This window comes from Argiope bruennichi, chromosome 6 (assembly GCF_947563725.1).
Source record: "Argiope bruennichi chromosome 6, qqArgBrue1.1, whole genome shotgun sequence".
In the NCBI taxonomy this organism is placed as follows: Eukaryota; Metazoa; Arthropoda; class Arachnida; order Araneae; family Araneidae; genus Argiope; species Argiope bruennichi.
In genome coordinates this window covers 45,918,648-45,937,832 of record NC_079156.1, presented here as the reverse complement: position 1 = coordinate 45,937,832, position 19,185 = coordinate 45,918,648, and the positions used below count along the sequence as shown (strand labels likewise).

Genomic DNA, 19,185 nt, shown 5'->3' with positions numbered 1-19,185 from the left:
ATAAATGCATTAAGCTATGACATAGCAAATCACAGGGCATAAATATGATTATTTCACCTCCTGCAATTATCAATGTTTACAGAGGATATATGACGCCAAGGGCATGTTATCAATTTTCTGCCCCCCTCATTTTCGATGAAAAACTGGCATATACACATTATGATTTTTATTCATAGCGATTTCTAATACCAGCTCAGAAGCAACTATGTATACTGCTATGCTATCAAATAATTTCAAGGATAGTTCGCAGGGCAAAAATTATTTTTAGTTTTTCTGATAGAAATGTATAAAGTACTTTCTGATAGAATTCAAAGAATCAAGGGTACAACGGATATTAATTTAAAATTATACTCATACATAGCATTTATATTTTAAGATTTAAAGGATAAATCATTATAATGCGGTATGATTACTAATGCTAGTCTTTCCAATATAACCAGTAAAAGTTTTACTAGTGAAAGAACTTTTATATACAACACATTTTTCTACTACACGTAAGAATGGATTATTATGCAAGTTTTATTATATGTAAGTTTTCGAATTCTGTGCTTTACAGATATTTATCTTAATGTCAATAGCTATGTATGTTATATGTAAATGTATATTCCGCCTGTCCTCCTAAACTATTAAAACGAATAAAAATCAATTTTGCACATTTAATTTGCAAGATATGAAAAAGAATTCAATCAATTTTTCAGTCTCCAAACTAATTAAATATTTATAAATTAACAGATATTTGTCTTTTTCCTCACTTTGAGCATTTTTACCATTATTCTTTAAATTTCTTTCATTTTAGTATGTCTTTGACAATGCTACTGCAAGTCTAAAAGTAATGATTTAACAATGTATGAAATTAAACTTAAAATTGCCTGTCAAATAAAGACTACTTTCCAGATACTTTATCATACGAAAGCAAATTTTGCACTTCTTATATAATAAATATTAATAAATGATGGGAAAAAATGCATATAAATTATTTTTAAAAATCATCTAGACCCTTGATATCCTAATTTTCATTGAAAGCAAGCGATAATAAAAGACAAGTATTTCAGACGATAAAAGTATTTTGTATATTATAAAATCTAATACAAAAATCGATTTTAAGTAAAAAATATTATAAAAGAAATAATTTTAATTCTGAGCAACTCCGGTACATCAACTAATAAAACGCAAAAGTTTCTCTTATTAAACAACAATACTTAAAGTATTAGTAGTAATTCTATGATATAATTTGGAATCGAATTTTATTTTCAATAAATGACATTTCCAAAAACTTTACACTTTAAATAATAAATAGATGGAATAAAATTAGCCTTATTTTTTCGAAAACAGAAACTCTCCGATTTTACATTCTTGTCAGCATACATCTCTTTCAGCAACAAGCAAATTAATATGCATTAGTGTTTAAAGAATCTCCCATTTTCACTTTCATAAAACTGAAATAATTGCAAGAAAATGAAAAGAAACTCATGAACTGAAAGTTATGGTCGAAGACTGCAATAAAGTTTTCATCGATTTCAATTCAGCACTTCACATGCGATATCAAGGAGGAAGTGGGAGTTGAAGAGGGCCTTCTTTACGAGTTGTGTACGCAAAGGATTCTGCCCAATCCTTTCCATTTCTCGAGGTTTCCCCCTGAATCCTTCTGTGCTGTTGTTGGACCAAAAAAATATATAGATTGTGTATTCACCCCAAGGGTAAAGGAATATTGGTTTGAGAATCAAAGTCCTTTTTCCTAGATGGAAAAATATATTTCGTTCCAATATGCTTTGAAGCATGAAAATTCTAAGGATTTCTGGAATAGAATTGATCAAAAGATTTTTTGAATTGAAGATTTTTTCAAAAATGCCTGCGAATACTGAAAGGCTTATTTAGAATTTGAAAGTGCTTGAGTGTCACCTGGTTGGAAAATTGGGCTGATTATGATGGAATATATGCCTTAAAGATTCTTTTCAATTCGAATATAGAAATATACGTATGCTCTTATCATCGGCAAAAATGAATACCTAATGATACCTCTTGATATTTTCGATGTGAAAAAATATTTAGATTATAAAATGCATTCTGTTAAAAAATGCTGTAGGTTGTTTCCTATATTACTTTTCTTTGAAATTCCGTTTCTTTTTCTATACGAAATAATGTAAAAAATATGTATTTTAACTGTCAAAAGAGTCACCGAAGTGATTTTATCTTTCTGATCCTGCCTGGTGTCGCCAAAATGATTTTTCCAATTCGCATATTTTTCAGCACAAGAAATAAATGCGACATGATATGTACACTTTATACAGAAATTACCTATTAGTTTCAGTTTTGACCAAATCCAGTTTAAATATTCGATTATTCCAGAAATGAATTCACAAAATCATTCTTGATATAATTTATTAATTAATGATTTAATGACTAAATTAACCTAGCTGGTTATTTCGCAGCTCTAAAATGTTTTTAATAAATTTCTGTAAAAAGTATTATTTATTTCCACCTTATTCAGTTTGAAACCTAACAGAAAAAATAACAGAGAAACATACAGAAATTGAAATGTGAACCTTTTTTTTTTATATTGACGCTTTTGATAAATAAACAAATATTTCAAAGCAACAATATCTTTCTGTTACATAAAATAATATGTAAACATTGCGTTTTATTCGCTTTGTAAATGGTAAAGAGCGAGTCACCTGACCCATGACTTTGGAAGTTAGTTTTGCCTATAATGTTTGAAATATTCAATGAAAATTATTATCACGTTGTAGTAAGTATTTATACTACAATTGGCGGTGAAATGGTGACAAAAATATAAAAGAATTAACATTAAATTAACAGCAAATGAGTTTAAACAACTATATATGTACTTTTAAATGCACCGTTTGTGGAACACTAATGAATAACTTTCGAGCTTCCTTACATTTTTCGAGTAACGAAAATATTTTGTTTCTCCGTTAATAATCATCTAAATACCCAAGTAATGCATGCGTAAATCCTACAATATTTTTTAAAAAAAAAATAGTAATGGAGCATGCATTTAGTGATATCGGATGGAGTGAAAATGCGAAAAAAGATCAAGCAAGAATCGTTGCGTGTTCAAATCACGTCCGGGTCACCAATGTGCAAATTGAGGTTCGAACGCGCAACGTTAGGGTTCATAGCCGAGTAACATAATCACTAGACAAAAGTGATCACTCTCTTCCGGAGGTTGTTATCTGGCTTATGAAGTTACCATCACAAATCTCCCAATTTGAAACGGAAAACTGGTATCAAAACATAAAAAATTGAAACAATATTTAGATATTGACGTGCTTGATTCAATGGCAACATCAGGTTTGGCGAGTGGAAACAAGCAGGAGGAGAAACTCCCTTGTCATTTAAAAAAAACAGTATATTGAATTCTAGTGTGTGGGATATCGTGCGTGTTTGTGTGTGCGTGCGCATGCGTGTGTTACACATTGATAAATCTTACACAAACACAGACACATGAGATAAAAAATTCTCACTTGTGCTTCATGAATCAAGAGTTATCAGGAACTACAAGGCATTTTTTGCATTTTACTAATACAACCTTTTTATTTATGTTCACATAAATTATATGCACTTCCATTAATCAAACGTTCAATTAGAAATCTTTTATTTTATTTGATTTCTCTGATGAATAACCGATTATTACAGATTAGGGCAACTTAATATGTATAATAAATTATGAGTAACGTTAGGAAAGACTACATTTGAAATAAAATGGCATCTGAAACCTTTTATTTTTATCCCATTGTTTTAGAAGAAAAATTTAAAGAGTTTTTTTAATGTTGCTATGTATTATGTTTTATTAGTTTATGTATAATTCATATGTCATAATAGAAGAGAAGTATCACTTATAAATTACTGACAGAAGACTGTGCCCTGAAAATCCGATTTTACCAAAAAATACTTCCACTGAGGACAATTAATGCAGTCATGATTCTTATATCCACATATTACAATAGTTGATAAACGCTAACTTCGGCATTTGACTATGGTGGCAAATGTTAAGGTCTACAAAATATCAATATTCTTCAGAATTTCTAATTATGTCATATAGAATTATGTCATTATGTCATAATAGAAGAGAAGAATCACTTATAAATTACTGACAGAAGACTGTGCCCTGAAAATCCGATTTTATCAAAAAACACGTTGAATGAGGACAATAAATGCAGTCATGATTCTAATATCCACATATTACAATAGTTACCAAACGCTAACTACGGCATTTGACTATGATGGCAAATGATGAGGCATACAAAATATTAATATTCTTCAGGATTTCTAATTACCCGCATCACTACTATTACATTATACTAATAGAGACAAAAAGAAAATTTTCAGCTTAGACACATTTTTTAGTCTGAAAGTTCATAATATTCTACAAGATATGCAAATATTGATTTATAAATGTTAAATGCATCATAGCTGTTCTAGTACACAAAAAGAATAAAATGTCGTTTTTGAAATTATAAATTCATTAGTGTAAGTTAGTGTATGTATATGGTTAAAAATAATTAAAATTTAGTTATTTTACAAGAACTTTCAAAAATTAGTATGTTAGAATTCATGCGCTTTACAAAATAGAATGCTGCAGTTTAATTTCATTAGTAAAAATATTTTTCAATATTTCGAACTTTATTTAGAAGGAAATAAAGTTAATTAAGCTACATATATTATATATATATATATATATATATATATATATATATATATATATATATATATATATATATATATATAGGAACGTCTTAAAATATATCTGTAATCAGGACAAACATAATTTTAACATTTCTTTTCTTTTCTTACAATATTCATAGGTCTTGGAAGATAAAAAAAAGATTCAAGAAAAATCAGAATAATAAACGATACATTTCCACGAAAAGCTTTCATGTTTTAGAAACAACTCTTTTTGTCCAATTAATGATCCTTTGAAATATTTCATCGAACAAAATTATATTTAATTAGTTGTTATTCTGTAAATATTTCAGCATTATTTAAAATTCTAAATAATTGTGCTATTCCTTTATATTGCTTATTAAAAGGGCTTAATGATATGGACTACTCTATATTGTTATGAATGCTAAGAAATCCTGGTTTTTTTCAAAGAATAGTAATTACTATAAAAATGTAAACATGAATTATTTCCTGGAATCTAATGTTTATTTTATTTTAAGTTTATTTTAAAAACAACAAAAATACTGATGGAGAAAGTATTCAAGATATTAGAGAAAAATATAAATCTTAGTGATTCAAATAAGTTTCTTTTAAAGTACAGTTGAATGCAATTAGATAAATTATTTGTTGAGAAAGCATGACATGTTTACAACTATCAGTTACTTTCTATTAAATGTAAAAATGCCATTGGAAACAGTAATTAGTTTACCTTATTTAACAATATCAGTTATATTTACAAAATGGAAGATAATCACATTGGGTTCCACAATAATGGAGCATTTAGCCATAAAATTAGAATATTAAGTTCATTCCCTCTGATAAACTTCTACGCTTTATAATAAATATTGAATCGCATACATTTAATAATGAAAAACCCTACAAGGCCTACTCTTGCCCTAGGCATGCTGGGTCACTTGACCGATATTCGTAACAACTTGAAATATGAAGATGTAGATTATCACCGATCATGATAAAACCTCTCTTGCTGGAGATACTTTTCGACATTGGAGTGAAATTAACTCAACCCCACATCAGTTACTGTATCTCCATGGAAACTAGAATCAGCTTACTTACATAGAGATTTTTCATTCACTTACAGTGATTTTTTTTCTCGGGGCTAACTATAACCACAAATGCCTTATTTAATATGTTATGAATTATAGATACTTAAAATGGAAGTTAATAAATATTATCTCACACGTTTGATGTAATTTTTATTCCTAAAATAAGTTCAGTATAAAATAGATCAGCTGCAATCAATTAGTCATAAAATTGGCAATAAGCTTTATTTGTTACAAAGCTTAAAATATGTTTATAATTTCACGCTAGGTTTATAGGTCAAGTATGTTAACTATTAATCCTCTTTCTTGCTTTTCATTTTAAGATGTCTTATCAGGTCAAATTTCGCTGACCATATTCATAGAAGAGTAATGTGTAACATGCCACACTGTGTGGCCAGAGATAGTTTTTCTGTTAAAAATTACTGACAAAAAAACGTAAATATAATTTATATTCCATATCTGTTATAGAATTATTAATTTTACAAATTATGACTTATAACAGGAACTAAAATAAAATTTCAGAGGTCATATCATCTCATTTCTTCTCATAAAAATCTTAGGTTCATGGGTTATTATGAAAAAAGTTTGATTCAGTATCTGGAATATCGAGGGTTCAATTTTTGATTATAAGGACCAGCTTTCAATTTTAATTATCTGAAGTAATTATCTTAATATAGTAGTCATTGTAATTCCCCTACTACAGTGTAAATATGTAAACAAGGAGCGCCTGCTAATGTATCATTCGCAATATATGGCAGGAATTTTTAAAAAAAATCAAGGATCAATTCCAAAGAAGTTGTTAAACCAAATAATAAAATTGTTATCTAAATAAGGAAATAAACTTAATAAAAATAATTGGAACTATGCACGACTTCAGAATTAAATAAGAGAATATTAATCTATTTCAGCTTAGGATCATTTCTTTGCAAAATTTATCTTTTAGTGAGACAGTATTCAACAAATAACAATGGATGATTAACCCACCACTCAATTAAATATTCATTTAAAAGTCCTTAGAATAAGCCCAATAAACATTTGAATGTTTAGAACCAACCGACTTTAATGAATTTAATCTCCTTCGCTTCAAATAGGAACTGCACGCATTCATTTAACCTGAGGAGAGAAGTGAAAGAGCAGTACTCACTTAAAGAAGTGCTCTCCTTTGCTCCACTTGATGTCATTGTTGGCTGTGCAGTTCAGGCTGGGAGCCAGCGAGATGTTGTGATTCTGGGGGTCGTCCAGAAACAGCTCCAGGCCGTGGACGAAGATCTTCACGGATCGCTCGATTTCTTCCATTAGGCGATTCATCGTCGTATTGAAGTGAATACCTGCAGATAGATGGTAAAATTTGATTTAAACGTTGGTGAAGGTGAAGCAGATCATGCAAAAAAACTCCACTTCCTGTCTTCTTGTAAACATAAATAATAATAAAAAAAAATAATCTTGTAAACATAATAATTGTAACTCTGAATGTATTCAACTGAAATAACAAGTTTTCTGACATCATAACCTTAATGATACAGAAACATTAAGCATCAAGCTTATTTTGGAAATTGCTCAGTCTAGTTTCCAATATTCAATTCTTTGGCATGCTAACATTCAGAAATCTATATAAATTTATGATGATTTTGCAATTTCCAGATTAAAGTTGTTAAAATAATATAATTTTTTAAATGTGTATCGTCCGTCAACAATGACTAATGCAGCCTGACGAGAAGTATGTTGTTATTCAACAGTAACTGATGTGGCCTGGATAAAAAGTAGAAAGCCAGTCATCGGCTTTCGATGAGGCATGAAATTCAAGTTCAGTTCAGTAATAGTCACAGGAATAGCATGGAGCTTAATGTGTTAAATACCCATGAATATCCAAATATTATAAGATGTTGTCTTAAGGTATTCATATATCACTGAAAAGCATAACATTTTAAAAGAGCACTACAAACTAGAAGATGAGGTGCATTGGTGCATTTCACACATTTTGTTCATTATATCTGTCAGTGTTTTCAACAATCTTCCGTTTCCAATGCGTTATTCCCTGTACAGTAGCTACAGTGATAACTTGTCATTTCAATTACAGATTAAAAGTTTCTCACCAATTTTTCTTTTGTGTTGTCATTGGTCTTTTACGATGACCGTCTTTGCAAATGATTTACAACGACAATTTTCATCATTCCTTATCATTCCAACACTGTTTATTGTTTTCCAATGTGCTGCTCAATTTAAGCAGAAAAAAAGTGGGTGTTGTCATTTGAAAATTTCGAAACTTTTCACTACAACTGTGAGAGAGTTCTATTGTTTTAAATCATCACAATCTCGAACGTATAATTTCAAATAACAATATCTGAAATTTCACTCCGATATTGTTGAGCGGATAATTCATTAGAGATTGATATATTGCGGAAGTTTCTTTATTAACAACCTGCATATGCATTTATATAATATCATAATAATTACAATAGTTTCTAAATGATAGCGATATCAAATAATTATATTATATTACCACAATATTATCTATTTAAATATAAATACTTTAAGATAATAGCAGCTGATTAATTTTCAACACGATTTACTTAGAATTCCTTTAAGCAATATTTAAATAATTTAATCATTCATTTTCAAACGACTATTTATCGTTATTTTCAAACCACTGCCAATTATTAAAACCAAAATAAATTTATCAATAATTCCAATTTTATCACAACTTGTGGCGGTAAATAAAATGTTTCGCTTCCAGAAGAACATCTCCAGTTTATTCTATTCTCTATAATTAATGGAAATTACCAGAAGTCTCAAAGAAGGAAGTCAGGAATGAGAACTGAAAGACCATTTATAACAATTCCGACAATTTATGCCTTGCCTAATGAGATAGATTTCCCTAGGAAATATTCACACCATAGCTGCTTTAAAAGGCTTTGATTTTCAGCCGTACGTTGATGAATATGAGTTTACGAAGTACGAATATAAGTTAGATCACATCCGGAAAATTAATTATCTTTCTTAAATGTCTGAGGTCATTGTTGGCCAAGTTAGATAAATCAGGGTTAGATAAAATCATTAAGGTCTAGTTTTGGAGTAAATTCAAGTTAGAGTGTCGTTTGATGTAAGCTGTTAAGAGAAATTTGATTCATCCTGGCGTATTATATATAGTAAGGGATATCAAATTTGCCTCACTGAGTCTGTTCATTTAAGTTCTACAGTATCGCCAGTGGATAAATTATCTGACGTCAGCGAGTTTATGTTGTATTGAAGACTCGTAATAAATGTCGATTACATTGCTGGTGTTAATATATCTTGAATAAAATTGGATGTTAAGTTTTGATATAAGTAAAGATACAAATTAGTTTAATATTGGCTAAAGGTTGACTGTATAATACTTGCTACGAATCTTACTGATAATTCTTACTAAATGTCCATTTGTTTGTTTAAATGTTATATAATTCCATATCCCTTGATAAATTCAAACGGAATTCGACACATATACTCCTTAACATCTTTAAGGAATAACTGAACTGTAGGTGAAGGATAAAATGAGTGAGATTTTCCCGTCATAGCACGTGAATAAAGTGTCACACAAAAAATAATTTTATTATCTTAGAAATAAAAAAATAATATTTTTATAATGACATCAGTTTTATAGCTGAATTGATTTTTTTTATTTTAATCAATTTTTTCATAGTTAATTTAAACATCATTTTTATCAATTCTATTTTTTGTACTTTATAAACAGTACTACTTACAAGTATATGAGCATTTCAAGTATATTGAAGAAGCAAATGAAGTTTACTATTTTTAAATAAGATCATGACTCGTATTTATATTAATAATTTATAATCTATTATTTTAATCAAAGATTCATTATTTTTCCTTTTTAGAAATATAAACTTAACGCAACGAAAAATTACGAATTTTTCTTAGGGTGACAGATATTTATTTCTTAAATATTGCTATAGAAGACTATATTATATGTATTGATATAACTTCCCATTAAATTCTTTATGATTATGCCATTTTTATTATTATGTATTATCATATATCACTGTTCTTAATTATTGAATATCGTCATTTTGAATTCTCATATCATTCTTACATATTACTTCGTTATTAAATCTATGGCATATTCTTGATGTCATTACCGTGCTAAAATTGGACAAAGAGATTTGTATTATTACATATGAAATCTCCAGTATGAACTTAATAAATAATAATTTAAAAGAGTACGTAGAAAGGAAATTTCTGATGCTATATTAAAATTTGTGTATATTTTACAATCTATAAAGAATATTGGAGTAATATTTTTGTGCAAATTATCATGCATTAAATATATTACAAAAGTTAAATTTTATCATTAACATTACGCCACACGGATATATACCACGCCCCCCGTGTCTATCGGGGGTTGTGTACTAGTATATACCCCCTTTATTTTGTATGAATTTGAATGAATTCCTTGAATAAATGATAATATTGTTAGAAAAGATTAAATATTCGAGAAATGCATTTTTTGTAGAAATTTATTATTTATATCGAAAATAAATATTTTTCTACAATATGTTTCTTTTAAATCGTATATTTCTCGTAAAATGATAAAGACATACACTGTGGTAATGCAGTTTCTAAACTTAAAAACTAAACTTAAACTGCATAAACAATAGTAGGGCCCGACTTAACCTAATTGGGCCCGGGGCAAAAACTTCTTTGGGGGCCCCCACAGCTTCACTATTTCAGTAATGAAGAACCGTGTATCAAAATGCTATTTCAACTTAAAACTAAAATACACTTAGTCTTAATGTGTATTTACACACTTGAAACTTCAAAAATCGTTCAAAATATCGAATATTTTTTATTGCTTATTAATGTTCTCTGATCCTTTAGCTTTCAAACGATACCAAGATGTTATCAATATTCGAAATATTTCTCGAGTTATAATTATTTTTCTTGAGGTGCTTTCATTAAAAACTCTAGTCACGGTGTTTTTAAAACTCATTTTATGAAGAATGATATTTTTCCACTATGTTGCTTCATTCAAACAATCATAACTCAACAAGAAATGAACGAAATACAGTTATTTATATATCAAAATAATCTGTATGAAATAGCGGATGGTTTGTGCCTCAATCAAAGTTATATGTATAGAAATAAATTTTTAATAGCTGTTTAAAAGTTAAAATTACAGAAAAAATCTCGCTTTTTCTATTCATTGTTGATGAAAAAATTGTTTTAAAAAAACTATACATTTTTATAACTTGTTTGAGGCATACAATCTGAAGACTAATATTAGGCATCATTTCCAACTAGAACTGTGTGTCTGTACAAATTAGAATTTAAGATATCATGTTTGAAAAAATTGGTTAATTAGCCCATTAAATATTATTTAATTAATTAATAATTAGTGTAATATAGTTTTTTCTCACTAAAATGAGTTTAAACATATATTAATAACCTACTGTGAAAAAACTGGATTTTTAAAGTTAAAATTTAAAAAAAAATCTTCAAGTGTGTACGTACACCTTAACTCGAAGTACCACATTTAAACACTGAATATAAAATGCAATCTGACAAAATGCTATAGATTTTTTGTTTTCATACGATAGATTAATGAAGAAGCTAACATAAAACTGACGAATTTTACTCTGTACTGATATTTTGTTTAAAACACGTTCATTAAAAAGGAAACATAAAATAAACTTTCTATTCCATTTGGAGACCCCCTCTGATGTGGGGGCCCAGGCCAACTGCCCCGTATGTCCTTGCCTTAGTCAGTCTCTGACAATACGCAGTTTAATGCAAAATGTTAAGCGCATTTAAATATATACCTATGGAAACTACCAAACGAAAAATAATCTTATTTTTGGATGTTTAATAACCCTATTTCTTATTCATAAACATTAGTGATGACAAAAAATAAATAAACATTGTATTTTTTGCAAACAAAAAAACACAAAAAGTTTTTTTTTTTAAAAAAAGTAGTAAAAAAATATATGTGGTAGTAACGTAGTAAATAATAGAAATAACACTACTCTGCTTTTTATTAAAGACAATTACTTCCACATTTTAACATCAATAAATATGAATATAACGAAACTATGAAACTCAGTGAAAAATACTAAAAGAAAGGGATTTCATGCGAACCTTTTAGGGATAAAAGCATCAAAAGAAATGAATATTCTTTAAACTATTTTAATAAAAACGGTTTTGTCATCCAAGGTGTCGCATGAATGGTTCAGATACTCTAAATAGAGATCTTGGATAAAATATTTGCACAAAATATCCCTTTTTTCCCTGGAAAGAATATTTTATTTCTAAGGTTTTCCCAAAGAAAGAGCTTTTTTGTCAGCATACTGAAAAAAGTTTCTTTTTTTCTGAGACCTGTGATCCACTCACCTCCTATTTTAAGGGAGAAGATACCTTGAGGGAAAAATTTTGGGGTGACACTGAAAGATTTCTTCCTATTTGAATGTGTAAAGGCACGGCGAAGAAATATTTGGGTGAAAGAGTGCTTGCACAAACATTCTCAGACAAAAGATAATGTTTTTCAGACTAGACAGCAATTTTTTTTTTACACTTTTTCGACATTTTATCTAGGAATATTAATAGAGGGAAATCTTTTGTTGGAATTAAATGTGGTTAGCTGATGGGAAAACTCTCGTTGAAATACTATTGTTCCAATTTAATTTTAAAGAAATATTTTAGCTCTCATTTATAATTGAAAACTTTAAAGAAATATTTTAAACTTTAAAGAAATATTTCAGAGAATATTATCTGTGTACTCCGTAAAATAAACTATATGAGTTAGGCACCTAAAATTCATAGACTAATAACAAGTAGAAAAGAGAAAGTGTTAATTATCTTTAAAACTTATCAAAAAATATGTACAGATAAGCGTATGCTGCATGCTTTCTTTGTTTAAGTATCGTTTTCTGTACCTTGTAGAAAATGTTGCTGTTATAAATTACTTCCACAATACTTTAAAGTAAAAAGATGAACTTTATATCTTATAAGATATTTATTTTTTCTCCTAATATAATATACCAACCTCCACAATAAACCTTTCTAAAGACGAAAAAATATTACGGATTTTGCGATGTTTTAAAATTTGATGGTAAATATTTGTAAAATACTCTTCAAGTAATTTGGGCCTTATAAACCTATGAAATATATTCATTCGCCACAAAATTTAAAATTTCCAATGTCGGTAATGAAAGTTCTGACTGAAGTTCTCGAAGTCGTCTTGTCTAATTTCATATCGATTTAAATTCCTTCGAAATTTGTAAACGAAATGATAATTCCAATCAATTGTCAACTGATTAGAACTATCATTTCTTCTGTCATGAACTATCTACCATCATAAAATTAATTTTTCATCACAAATTAAAAAATTAACCGGATTTATGATTTTATAAAAATATTAACCCTTTTCAGTGCTAAATAATGGTAACTATAAAGATCTAGTTACTGTATTAATTATATCAATACAGTTAAATGTGTTATCAATTAATCCTTCATTAACTTCCGTTTTGTTAGGATCATCTCCTTTGAAGTTTCGATTTATAATTCCATCTTAACTCCGAATTCTGCAAATTCCAAAACCTCGACAGATTTCACTTACATTAAATGTATATAATCTATTGATATTATGGGAATCAGGTCTCAAACCGGAAATAATCTGATTTTACACTCAGGACTAACTACATCACGAATTTTACTTAAAAATTGTCGCTCAATGCCAAATGTTTCTGAAAAGAGTATTAAGTCTGAAAGGTCGTCTAAGGACTCATTTAAAATTCTTGCGCGGTAAGATACGAATGAGACATCAGGCATTACGCAAATAATATCACCTTTATATTCTGTTAGAAAATCATTATTATCCGTAATTAAATACAGAGGGCATAACATACAAGTTTAATTAACAAATAATTATTCATTGTTAAATACTGTAGTTTTTTTATATTATAATATGGAGCCATGTAATCATTAAAATTAATTTAATTACGGAATTTAATACCCATGAACCATAATTTTTTATTATGATATATAAGTAAAAAACATATATGAAGTAAATAAATGCTTTATATTTGACATATATGAAGTAAAAAAAAAATTCATTTGAAAATAAATGCTATAAAGTAATCACTATTTATAGTATATTCGGTAAATAAAATAAGTTATTAGTTAATATTTTAGTTGGAAGTTATAACATTTAGGTTCAACGGAAATTTTTATCAGAATTGTGCGATTTTCTTGCTTAACAAAGATTTAAAAATTTTATATAGTCGAGCAGTAATTTATAAAAGCAAAATAATATATCCACAGGGACAGATTTTTCTGTAAATTCTTATTTATGTAAACAGAACATTTTAACCCTTTCTAAGGCCATGGGAAGAATGCTTCCCACCAAATTTATCAATCTTTGTATGGAATTATGTAGGTTGGCATAAGTTCTGACAAATTTTTTTAGAAAGACAGAAACTTAGATGCTTCAGTTCTTTATCTCACACAAAATGATGCGTCTTGATTTGTTACTTAATTAATAATTAACCAGATTAATTAATTAATCAAATTAAATTTATCTAATAAGCTAAATGAATCCCTTTTCTTATTCTAATTTCAAGCCTAAAAATATTTTAACATAATATGACTAGAAAAAAAATGGCCCTTTAAAGGGTTAACTAACATTTAAGAAACTCTTTTTTTTAGTGAGCATTTCCTGTCCCAGCATTGCCAAATCTGATACATTTTGATCAACGATTTGCCTTCCAAAGCATTTTAAATCATGTTTATAACATGCATGCATATGCCGCGTCTCTCAATTTATATCTAGTTTAAAATTACAACTTTAAAATTACAGGGCATAATTTGTTCGTGCTTGTGTTTCAAATTTATAGCACACTTATAGATTTTTTCCGGCATAACTAAGCTAAATCCAAAGATCTAAAAAAGAACAGGTAAAAAAATCCTGTACCTGAGAAACACAATATCTAACAACTATGTCAAGTAATTCTTGAAGGATTTAAATCAATACTAGTAATCAACACCAGTAATACAGTAAGAAGTAATTGTAGACATATCATTCTTGCGTCCAATTATAATAAGCTCTAATTGCAAACGCGTACTAATTTAAATTGGTTTTCAATTTAATAATGAACACAACTAAGTTTTCCAACTGTTCAGAGAAATATTCGACTGGTAATTGAAAACTAGCCCGCCAACATTTCCAAGCCCGTAGGCACTTGGGGAAGTTTTTATTTGCCTGTCATGTCCTTAATTGATTTCAGAAGTGACTAATTTATTGGAATGGGAATTACTCACCACTTTCTGCACCTGCGGTTTCATGTGCGTTGCAAAATGGACTTGAAAACTGGCTGCCAGAAAAGTAGAACTCAATTACTTGACTTTATTTTTAATTTTCAAATATTTACGGTGTCCATTACCTCATTTTTGCAAAATAAAAATTGAAATATCGCAAGAGCTCATTGCTAAAATTATTTAATTTTCTTGTTTTAAAGTAGAATGGGCTTTCAAATTAATGGATTGTTGTGTGTGATTTGTAGAGAAGAATTAGAAATGACAGTGAAGAGTTAACTTTTAATTTAAAATGTTTGTTTAATCATCGTAATAATTAATTGAATACCATTAACAGAGAAAAAATCGTATGTGTAGTCTTAGATCAAAACGGCTAATCAAATAAAAAAACAGGAATGCCATAAAATATAATTATCATTTTTATTCTCTTAACAGCTATGTTAGAGATATGGGTATTCTTTCCCCTTTTTGGTATGTTTATGCTTTGAGTTCATGATATTATTAAAGAAATGAAATGTTAATATAATATATACGATATATGTTCATATGATATATACGATATACGTTCATATAATCTATACGATATACGTTCATATGATATATACGATATACGTTCATATGATGTATACGATATACGTTCATATAATCTATACGATATATGTTCATATGATATATACGATATACGTTCATATAATCTATACGATATATGTTCATATGATATATACGATATACGTTCATATAATCTATACGATATATGTTCATATGATATATACGATATATGTTCATATGATATATACGATATACGTTCATATAATCTATACGATATATGTTCGTAATATAATTACGTATACAGGGTGTTGCCGAATTCGACCGACATACTCAGTGGGGTGATAGTAAGCATCGAGAGTATAAAGAATCACCATACAACGACGTTTAGGGGGGTGAAAATCGCAAAAATATAGGAAGTCGGTGAACTGTTGGAAACTATAAAATGAATTTAAAAAAAATAAATGATGTTTCAAATATGAATTTTTTTAAAGTTAAATCACATTCTTAAAGGCCTGTTTTTCATGTAAGTAACATGTTGATTTAATGAACCAGGGTGTCGTAAATTATTGAAAACGAAAAAGTAGTTTAGAACCTTTATCTTCAAAAATATTTAATCTTTAAGAAAAATAAAAGCTTGAAAATATGAAGAATTTTATACTCTTTAATTTGATATAAGTCTGTAGTGTGAAAACTGAGGAGGTTTTAAAATATTCAAGAAAAACTAAAATGTTTGCCGGGAAACATCGCTGCAACATCAGCACCGTTGTTTATAGAGGGTATTGCCAAATTCGAAAGGTAAATGTAGAGAAGTGATAGTAGGCATTAAGGAGATGAAAAATTATCATAAAACATAGGGTGGCAGGAGACGTTTATTCTGTGAAACTTACAAAAACAGACATCGAAAAGACAATGAGCCTGGCGAAGAGAATGGCCCATGAATGCGAGAATTTGGAACACTGTAGTCGAGAAGAATACACTTTCTCATATGTAAATTTTCCATGCGTTAGAGGAATATAAAAACAGCGAGCATTGCAGAATTCATGGTTCGATAAGTATAAAAGCAGCTTGTATTCTTTAAAGAGCAGTGCAGAATTGACTGTCGATAAGTTTCATTCGCAAACAACATGTCAGATTTCAAGAATGACGAATATGCATTTAATTTACGGCCGATCGGATGGTAATGGACGCCTAGCACAAAGAATATACCAAGAGCAATATCTAAGTAGGCGTTGTCCACGCCACAGCACCTTAGCAAATATTGATCGACGGTTGCTGGAGACAAGATCCTTCAAAGTAACGAGGCCAAATGCAGGGTAAGAACGCAGTGTGCGCACACCTGAAACAGAAAACCGAGTTTTGCAGCGTTTTGCCGATACCCCATCGACAAGCACGCGATCAGTTGCAATTGAATTGGGTATTCGGCACGCTAGATGCTTGGTGCCACACAGGAATATGCACTCTTTCCTGCAAGAATTTTAGTCTCAGATTTTATCTCAGACCTGTTGATTGGCCACCACTTTCCCCGGACCTTAATCCCTTGGATTTCTTCTTCTGGGCCACATGAATTCTCTTGTTTATCAGACACCTTTGGAAACAGTGGAAGATCTCGTAGCACAGATCGTCGTCGCTGCTGGAGAAATCGCAAATATAATCGTTGCAACATCGGCAACGATGTTGCAGCGATGTTTACCGGCAACATTTTAGTTTTTCTTGAATATTTTAAAACCTCCTCGTTTTTCACACTACAGACTTATATCAAAATAAAGAGTATAAAATTCTTCATATTTTCAAGATTTTATTTTTCTTAAAGATTAAATATTTTTGAAGATAAGGGTTCTAAACTACATTTTCGTTTTCAATAATTTACGACTCCCTGGTTCCTTAAATCGACATGTTATTTACATGAAAAATAGCCTTTAAGAATGTGCTTTCACTTAAAAAAAATCATATTTCAAACATCATTTATTATTTTTTTATTCATTTTTTACAGTTTCCAACAGTTCGCCGACTCCCTATATTTTTGCGATCCCCCCCCCCCCTTCTTAAACGTCGTTTGGGACCCCATATTGCATAGTGATTCTTTATCCTCTTGATGCTTACTATCACCCCCCCCCTGAGTTTGTAAGTCGAATCCGCAACACCCTGTATATACATATATGTATGTAAGCTTATTTTGGTTGAAGCTGAATGCATGTTTAAAGACATAGAAGACGCTTTGGAATTTTTAATTCTCTTTAATATCCATCCCGGGAAGGCAAAATTATTTACAAGTAGAGACGCGGACAAGGCACGTTCGCCAGAGTGCGGCACAAAAGCAGATGTAAGGAAAGGGCGAAACAAATTATCACTAGTCTTATATAACATGGGATTTCCGGCCACGTGTTGATTGAATACACGTGTTAACCTTGGCAAGAGCAACTGATGGCGCAGTAATTTTTACACAGCTTCAGTTGACTTAAAAATTGAATGAGATCAAGAAATAAGAGAATATTTTAGAATGAATTTGACATGGGTTGATTTCGACTAAAAATTTTGGAAATTAATTAGGGCTAAATTAGATATTAAAATATCATTACATATATATGTAATATGTTCCATCATAATCATCAAAAAGTTGTAAAGTAAATTAGTAAATAAGGTTTAATAAACAATACTGGGTGTATTACACTTCTTCAATCTCAACAGACAGAAACACTGTTGATTAGGGTATAACAAATTAAATTGTGTCACATTATTTTCGTAAGATGAAAAGCGTGATTAAACACTTTCAGTTTTAATGTGTATTTCTTCGTAATATTGTAATTTGCAGCAACTTCCATCACCAACCAATAAACATGTTTGGTACAGTTTACAGAACTATTCGTAGAAACTGCAACTGCCATTTGTATATATTCATCGACGCATTACTAGTATTTATTATACAAAAGAAGCAATGCGTGTTTAATCCCTTCTAATGTTTGTTGAGAATTCATTTAAATTATATTAGGGTTTTAACGAATATTCCTTGTACAGAACATAATGTTGCTTTGTACAGAATATAAAAAGAATTTTCGAAGTGCATCAATTTTATGTTTACAAAACATGTTCGATATAATATCCACAGGAAGCGTAAAATCATATGTCCAACTGTTGGAAATGTTCTGTACATATACTATTTTTTACTATTTTGTACTATACTATCTTTTTAGTTCGGAAATTGCTGTAAAGGGATCAAGATAAACCATGCCTTTGAGGTATCCCAACAAACACTGTTGTTGAAAGACATTACCTAGCTTGAAAGGCCGGAATCAAGGATTACTCCAACAACAATGCGTATCGTTGACCCGTGACACAGCTGTGACAGGACCTGCAATGCTGAGATCATCAAAGAATATAGACTCAAAATGAATGAATCAGTAAAGCTGAGCCAAACCGTTACATGCGAATAGTGACACGGCATTTGCAGATATTCGTGTGAGTTTATTGTTGCCAAAATATAACAACTGTGCAGTGTCTATTGGGAGAATTTCCATTTGGAATTCAGATTCTACGGAAAATTTACAGTAAAGCGATGCTGGAATAATCTAAATCTATCGTCATAAAACGTACATTA

General features: G+C 29.5%; 1 protein-coding gene across 1 annotated transcript in view; it reads right to left on the bottom strand.

The window, feature by feature from the left end:
* Positions 1–19,185, bottom strand: part of LOC129972729 (glutamate receptor ionotropic, NMDA 2C-like) — a 313,970-nt gene that overhangs the window by 68,666 nt on the left and 226,119 nt on the right. Inside the window, exon 6 of the mRNA XM_056086971.1 lies at positions 6,889–7,072. Within this exon, the coding sequence (XP_055942946.1) occupies positions 6,889–7,072 (184 nt within the window). The remainder of the gene's footprint in view (positions 1–6,888; positions 7,073–19,185) is intronic.